The 8,512-nt window shown below is 42.2% G+C and overlaps 1 protein-coding gene across 2 annotated transcripts; it reads right to left on the reverse strand.

Annotated features, from left to right (window-relative positions):
• Window positions 1-382: 382 nt before the first annotated feature.
• Window positions 383-7,353, reverse strand: TMED2 (transmembrane emp24 domain trafficking protein 2). 2 transcript variants are annotated; one of them, XM_009321163.1, is made up of 4 exons: window positions 7,148-7,353; window positions 5,007-5,027; window positions 2,960-3,067; window positions 383-1,888 (listed from the first exon to the last, which is right to left on the reverse strand). In XM_009321163.1, exons 1-4 carry the CDS (start codon window positions 7,263-7,265, stop codon window positions 1,764-1,766), a joined length of 372 nt encoding a protein of 123 aa, XP_009319438.1. In that variant the 5' UTR covers window positions 7,266-7,353; the 3' UTR covers window positions 383-1,763. The 2 variants fall into 2 exon arrangements, with proteins under 2 accessions (XP_009319438.1, XP_009319436.1); XM_009321161.1 differs by lacking the exon at window positions 7,148-7,353 and adding an exon at window positions 5,447-5,652.
• Between the last annotated feature and the right edge of the window lie 1,159 nt (window positions 7,354-8,512).

An 8,512-nucleotide genomic window follows, 5' to 3' on the forward strand; every position in this document is an offset into this window, starting at 1 on the left:
CCCGCGGAAACACGCGCCGCAGCACCTTGGTTCCGCCCCGGGCACCCGCCTCCTCCGGCCAGACCCCGCGGGTTTTCGCCTCCCCTGCGAGAAAACTCGGCAGTAAAACCCCGCTTTGGATGCGTCAGGAAAAAAACAAACCCTATCTTTATGGCCAGCGAGTACTTCTGCGGGTCAGACAGAAGCGCTGTGACACCCAACTGCCCGGAATCGAGCAGCGAAGCTGTAGGTCGAGAGTCGCCTGCCATTTCTTCTACCTGCCCACAACGCGGGATGGCGTCCGGACGAATTCCTGACAGCCTGACAGATACTTCATGAAAAAGCTTTGAGTGTTAAATTGTACTTCCTTAAAACATCAAAGGGGAAAAAAAAAAAATAGAAAGTTACTTTTTTTTTTTAAAGAATTTGTTTATTTATCGAACCTGGGTCATATTTAGATTCACAAGCAATTTTTAAATGTACATCTTATAATTCAATTTTAAGTGTTTTACACAAAAATATTGGCACACAACAGTCGCAATAAGGTGTAACAGCCACCTTTCTGAAGAACTGCTGCAAGTGTTTGCCCAAGGTTGAAAAAACTTTACCTGGAACATGAAAACCTGTAACAAATTTTAAATTAATTGTACAAAACTGTTGTGTGTTACTTGTAGAGGCTCCCCCCTGGAAAAGACCCCACCCCACCCCCAAAAATGATTACAACTAATATACATCAGTCACAACATAATCCTGGCTCAGCACTCACATCAGACGCTTCTTTAATTTTTAAACCAATCATCAGATACCGAGGAAAGTAACTTTATACAAAAACAAATCTACATGTGCCTGAAAAAGAAAACACACCGGTATTTAGCATTATGCTAATTATGATCAGATAACGGCAGAGACTGCCACTTAACTTAAATACAAGGGCTGCATAGCATAGCAATAAACCCCCAGAATCATTAACCCTTTGGCATCAGGAATCCAGATTTCCTGAACACTAACGCATTCTGCAATAGCGCCAACAGTCTGAGCTTTGGACCTGCAAAAACCAAAGGGTTAACTATCGTTTGCCAAGACACTGCACACAACTGGCTTCGATATAAAAACCTGTGGAAAGACTAAAAACCATACGATGAACATTCGGTAATGAGAGGAGAAAAATGTATTTTCATATCGGCTATTTAATTTAAAAGAACTTTGGGAATAAGTTGACGTAATCAGGATAGTCACTGAAGACTTTTTTAAATAGCGACTAGGTATGAATACTAGATTGGAAGTTGTCAGCTGTCTTCTATTCATTATCAGAACAAAGTTCCAATCACTTCTCCTTGGCAGTTTATGTAAGCGAAGAAGGGATCATTTCGATTTCGTAACACCTACTGCAGGGTTAAAGATGTCAAAAATGCAAACAGTCATGTTAGGGCCTTGTACCGTTTCCCTAGATACAACCGCAAGTACGAAAACGGGGAAAAAAGTTAGAAAAGACATCAACATTGCTTGTTACTACAGCTGAATTACAGCATTTGCAGCTTGCTTGGACCTCGCTTAGCATACAGACTAGGCAGATTTCAGTGAAAAAAATTATGCCAATTAAGTGACAAGATTTCAGCACAGCTTTTGCTACAGAAGATATATAAAAACGATTCATTTTTAACTAGGAAGGAACATAAGCAATAAGTTTTACAGTTCAGTAAAGAGGGTTCAGAAACCAAATGACTTTTTTGTGACCAGGATGTTTGGTAGCCAGTGAACTGAAATCCGGGACCAGAAAAGTACTCTTAAACAACCCTTCGGACTTCAAAAAACCTCTTCAGATAGTAGATTTGTCCCAGTGTCATGGCAACTAATACAAGAGCTTCAAAGAATGACCAAAGAACCACTCTGCTGTTTGTGTTGTCATTAACTGTTGGGGGAGAAAAAAAAAAAGTAGTAAGTAACAAAGCATTTAAAACAAACTTAAAACAGACTGTCATTGGAACTGAAGTGCTGCACAGAAACCACTGGTATCCGTATCACGTCATTGCAAGTGTCCCAGAAGGACTCTGCAGTCTTAGAGATGAGATCTGAGAGCTGGGGGGGGGCACTTTTCTGAGCAGCTTGAACCGTGCTATGCAAGCGGGTGTTTTAACCTCAACTTTGGACATACACCGCAGCACCCTTCTCTCTTCCGCCCACCCTCAAAGAGGCCAGGCAGAAGCCTCTGACTGCCAAACAGAAGCCGCTTGCTTTTTCAGCTAACGGTTGCATATTACAGTCTCAAAGTCAAGTGGGGAATTTCTACTGTCTAAAGGTTCATCATCTTTGGTTCTAAAAAATTCAGCATTTTCTTAAATCAGACCATTAGTAACAAAAGTCATAAAACTGGCGATATCCATAGGTTCAAAAGGTTGAGGGGCCAGTGCTTTAATATAATGTTGCATTTTCACATTAAAAATATTTGCCCTTTATTCTCACTGGGCTTCCCCTAAGGAACCACTTAGCGCTCTCAGTCATATTTTAAAGCTGTATTTCAGGAAGCGAGGGTTGTGACTGGAGGGTTCACCATATTCTCTACTTGCAAATAACAGTAGTTCTGCTCTATTTCAGCAAAATATTTTAAAAAGACTTTGGCTCAATTATTAAGCCACACCCACTTCAAGGATGAGGTAATAGTTCAACCAAAGTCTGTCCCTGGGATCCATACCGTTACCAGTATCTTCATGAATATGCCCTTCAAAGAACTACAGAATTACACCAATTAAGCAAAGATTATTTTGCATAACAATCTTCATTACATGAGAGGCGAGCCGATTTAAAGAAGATTGCAAGCATCAGCTACATTCTTTATCGTATGGGCAGGTCCGTCAGAACCTGTCCTATGGGTTTGGTTTTTTTTTTTTTAGTAACTTGGAATAGCTTTCATGGACTTGTATTTTAAATCATGTTTTGTAAGTTCATTCGAGAGGGGAGAGGCATTTAAATCAAAGACACATACTTGCTCTATGTATTCTTTCACGAACTTCCATGTACTCCTGTTCATGCTTTACAGCTGTCATGGCCACTGCTAACTCATTAATCATCTCTTCTAGCTTGTTCTGATGAGCTGCGGAATAATTTTAGAAGCATCAGAAAGCCTGTTACTGACTCAAAAAACAATTTGTTAAAATTTATGAACGGTTATACTTAATTTCCTGTCACAGAAGTTGTTCTGAAAAATGCAGTCTGTACAGCTGAAAACTTACTATCCTTACAGCAAAGTAAAGTTTAGTTTTCATAGTGCCACTTTTCCTAACGCGTCTCTCTGGTATTTAATAAGTGGGAAAACATCTTTCTCCACATCCGACTAGAAGGCAGAAGACACACAATTTAGAGTCAGTACAGACCACTTATTTCCAATATGGGCATACTTTTCCAGAAAAACAGAACGTAAAAACACACGAGATCAATACCACACACTACTATCTAATTTGCCAATATCATCCAACATATTCCAAGCAAATTATCTTAACATTACAGCTTTTCCTAGTTGTTAAGCTTGCAAAAATAGAACGACCGAGAATTTAGCTTAAGATCATGATGCTGGCAAAACGAGATCACTTTCTGAAGCAACATATCACATCTTGTGATCTTCCAGTTTAGCTGAAGCACAGCATTCAGCAGAAACAATGCCAAAGGGGCCTGGCAGAGGGCAGGAACCGGCTTCAGGTTCTGGTATGTGGTGAAAGCAGGAGAGGAAAATACCAAACCAATGATAACAGAAAACTAGCTTGAGATAGTTCAGCAATGGCAGGATCAGAGATCCAAGATTTACTGATTTGACTGTCGACCACAGGATCTTTTAAATACATTCATGCTCAAAGAACTGTCCACTTACAAATTTATAAACTATGCAAGTAATTTTAAAAGTTTTTTAGCATGAAGAGAAGTTCAAGATATCATTCCACAGACACGTCCTGGGCAATCAGCTCTCAAAAAGAAGTCACAAAAACCAACACAGTTTCCACTGAAGGGACGTACCTGACTTTGAAGCTCCCTTATTACGTTTTTACTTACAAATTGTTTCAGATCACAATCTGAAAATAAAGCTATTCAAAATACACACCTTATGGGGAACAGTCAAAAAGAGGACGAGAGAATAACACTCATACAAGTTGCAATTAAAATCTTAAATAGTTGTGTAAACCACACTCCCTTTGCTAATATCGCAAATCCTTATTTTCATGGCCAACTGGTCATTTCAATAAGTGGTTTATTACTAAGAGAAGAAATTACGGTTGCAGGGATTGTTTAAACCCACTCCAAAAAAAATACACTCAAGAAAAAGTGTTTGCCTTAAAAATTTAAAGCTGCGCTAATATTCTTTACAGCAGATATATTCAGACTCAATAAAAGATTTAACTGAGTCTTTAAAAAAAAAAGTTAGGAATTTGTTACTTTTCAAAAGCACTCAATGCACACAGTTATTTACTTGCTAAAACAGAAAACAAGAATGTATTGCCTTTCTAGCTACAGTTGGTGATTTCTAAATAAAACTTTATAACTTGTTACCCAATACATTCATTTATTTCCTTTACAGCAAATGACAAGTTTGAAGTTTTTCCCCTTGTAACATTACTGAGAATTAATAACCTAAAAGAAGCTTATTGCTTCCAAAAGCCCTTGATTATTCAACACCCACTTTAGCAACAAAAAGCGAACACCATCTAAAATATCCAATGTTCTTGGATGTTCAGCGTTTTAGTTTAATTTCACCTAAAAGTCCTGATTAAGTCTTCCGTTAGCCATAAACAACCACCCGAAGACAAACTGTCACGGACAGTTCAAGGACCTGATCCCAAGAGCTGCTAAGTATACAAATCTCTCGATGAAAGCTTGCAGGTGCTCAGCATTGCTCAGAATCAGACCTTTTATGTAGTTTATTAAGAAAGACATTCTCATGCTACAAACAAATGTTACAGAGAAAAAGCAAACGTTAGCTGTTAGTGAATAAACATATGCAAAAGACAAGATGCTAATGAGCTTTCAAAAAGCAGTACACATACCATCCCAGGTATCTCCACCACCTAGAGAAAAGTGTAAGAGATGAACACAAGTACAGGACAAAAGGCTGCAGATAAAACAGTAATTTACACGGCTAAGAGAAAATTTTTATATTAGCACATTTATCAAAGAGCTCAACTAATGCACGTAGTAGTCTACATACCGCTGAGCAAACTAGAAATCAGAGAATGAAACTGATGAAAAGACTAAAGGATGAAAGCATTAGTTTCTGCAGATGGCCAAGTGATTCTCTGGTGATTTTGCACTATATCATGTAACGAGGTCTAAAAACACCCATATCCATTTTAGCTGTGCGAGAGAACAGCTAACTAGACAGCCTGAAGAAACAGGAATTCTGAGAATCCTAGTCAAGTTCAGAAGTCATGCATGCAGGGAAAAGCTCCCAAGCCAGAGCTAATTTCTTTCCAGGAGTCTTCCTCACCTTCTGTCTCCATGTCTTGCCCCTTTGGAGCTTCCCCGATATCAATAGTGAACATCACTATCTTGGGCGTCATGGTGGACATCCTGTTGCTAAAGCAGAACTTGTACGTTCCATCCATGTGGGCGGCAAACGTGTATTTTCCACTGGACTCTCGATCGCCTTTATAAATTCCTTTATTATCAGGCCCTGTAATCTGGATGGGGAAAACAAAGTATCATACATTTTATTTAAAATACGGTGGGTTTAAGTACACCATTACAACATTTCACGCATAGTCTGAAGTTATCCAGTCAGAATTATCAATACCATCTGTAACCTGACCAGTTCGGCATTCTTCGTACTTCCCCGCCCACAACTCAAAAGCAGTGATGCATTTTTCTGCACAGAAATCTTTAAAAAAAAAAAAAAACCACACCACAACTTCTTGATAAAGAAAGTCATAGAAAAGCCTCCCTTACTGGCCTTCCGTAGTCAAGATAAGAAGCATTCAAGATCAAATAAACCGTAAGCTAGCTACAGCCCTGGCTGTTAGTCAGATTAACAACTGCCGGGGAAACCTTATCTCTGATGTTTGAAGGAAAACAAGAAGGAAAAAAAAGAGACATGCTCCCATATGTCAATACTACTTTAGACATACGGTTGTGCATTGTTGCAGTTACCATTTCAAACGGACTAAGGGCCTGAGTACTGAGCGCTCAGGGTCACTGGGGTCTTAAGGCTTCCGTCCCGCCAGGCGGCCAAACTCTGCTGCTGAGCTTCCATCAGTGACACCTGAACGGGATTTCATAGCTTCCTGACTCTGTCCGGTATTAGAGCGATGGGCGGTTTCAAACAATTAGATTCGCTCTCAGCAACAACTCTCTCGTGCTTAAGTGATCCAAAACACCCAACTGCCTGCTCTTCGCCAAGGTGAGAGGAATCCTTTTTTATTATTCTCCTACTGATTTGACGTCTCGTTGAAGAAAAGGACTTACCTACAGCTTTCGAGATGGCAATCAACCTGGTGAAAGCCAACGCCTTTTGATTCAAGGGGAGCCACACTGCTCCCAGAACAAACGACGCGTTTTTGCCAAGAGCAACCCTGTTCGTTCTTCCCGCCAAACGAGGCCACACCGAGCAGAGTAACGAGGAAAACCTCAAGAGAGCAGCTCTGAAAACAGGAAGACTGCCTTCTGCGGCAACAGCAGAAGCGGCAAGCGGCCTGAGGAGACGTAACCCCCAGAAGAGGCGCCTCGTCCCCTCCGAGACGGCCCACGCCACCACGCGAGGCCCGGTCCGGCCGGGCAGGGAGCCCTCCTCGCCCAGCAAGCCGACGGCGAGCCCGCCGCAGGGAGCCCCCGCAACGAGGCGGGGCCGTCCCAAACTTTTTATATTAGCACATTTATCAAAGAGCTCAACTAATGCACGTAGTAGTCTACATACCGCTGAGCAAACTAGAAATCAGAGAATGAAACTGATGAAAAGACTAAAGGATGAAAGCATTAGTTTCTGCAGATGGCCAAGTGATTCTCTGGTGATTTTGCACTATATCATGTAACGAGGTCTAAAAACACCCATATCCATTTTAGCTGTGCGAGAGAACAGCTAACTAGACAGCCTGAAGAAACAGGAATTCTGAGAATCCTAGTCAAGTTCAGAAGTCATGCATGCAGGGAAAAGCTCCCAAGCCAGAGCTAATTTCTTTCCAGGAGTCTTCCTCACCTTCTGTCTCCATGTCTTGCCCCTTTGGAGCTTCCCCGATATCAATAGTGAACATCACTATCTTGGGCGTCATGGTGGACATCCTGTTGCTAAAGCAGAACTTGTACGTTCCATCCATGTGGGCGGCAAACGTGTATTTTCCACTGGACTCTCGATCGCCTTTATAAATTCCTTTATTATCAGGCCCTGTAATCTGGATGGGGAAAACAAAGTATCATACATTTTATTTAAAATACGGTGGGTTTAAGTACACCATTACAACATTTCACGCATAGTCTGAAGTTATCCAGTCAGAATTATCAATACCATCTGTAACCTGACCAGTTCGGCATTCTTCGTACTTCCCCGCCCACAACTCAAAAGCAGTGATGCATTTTTCTGCACAGAAATCTTTAAAAAAAAAAAAAAACCACACCACAACTTCTTGATAAAGAAAGTCATAGAAAAGCCTCCCTTACTGGCCTTCCGTAGTCAAGATAAGAAGCATTCAAGATCAAATAAACCGTAAGCTAGCTACAGCCCTGGCTGTTAGTCAGATTAACAACTGCCGGGGAAACCTTATCTCTGATGTTTGAAGGAAAACAAGAAGGAAAAAAAAGAGACATGCTCCCATATGTCAATACTACTTTAGACATACGGTTGTGCATTGTTGCAGTTACCATTTCAAACGGACTAAGGGCCTGAGTACTGAGCGCTCAGGGTCACTGGGGTCTTAAGGCTTCCGTCCCGCCAGGCGGCCAAACTCTGCTGCTGAGCTTCCATCAGTGACACCTGAACGGGATTTCATAGCTTCCTGACTCTGTCCGGTATTAGAGCGATGGGCGGTTTCAAACAATTAGATTCGCTCTCAGCAACAACTCTCTCGTGCTTAAGTGATCCAAAACACCCAACTGCCTGCTCTTCGCCAAGGTGAGAGGAATCCTTTTTTATTATTCTCCTACTGATTTGACGTCTCGTTGAAGAAAAGGACTTACCTACAGCTTTCGAGATGGCAATCAACCTGGTGAAAGCCAACGCCTTTTGATTCAAGGGGAGCCACACTGCTCCCAGAACAAACGACGCGTTTTTGCCAAGAGCAACCCTGTTCGTTCTTCCCGCCAAACGAGGCCACACCGAGCAGAGTAACGAGGAAAACCTCAAGAGAGCAGCTCTGAAAACAGGAAGACTGCCTTCTGCGGCAACAGCAGAAGCGGCAAGCGGCCTGAGGAGACGTAACCCCCAGAAGAGGCGCCTCGTCCCCTCCGAGACGGCCCACGCCACCACGCGAGGCCCGGTCCGGCCGGGCAGGGAGCCCTCCTCGCCCAGCAAGCCGACGGCGAGCCCGCCGCAGGGAGCCCCCGCAACGAGGCGGGGCCGTCCCAAACT

Source organism: Pygoscelis adeliae, unplaced genomic scaffold (assembly GCF_000699105.1).
Source record: "Pygoscelis adeliae isolate BGI_AS28 unplaced genomic scaffold, ASM69910v1 Scaffold93, whole genome shotgun sequence".
In the NCBI taxonomy this organism is placed as follows: domain Eukaryota; kingdom Metazoa; phylum Chordata; class Aves; order Sphenisciformes; family Spheniscidae; genus Pygoscelis; species Pygoscelis adeliae.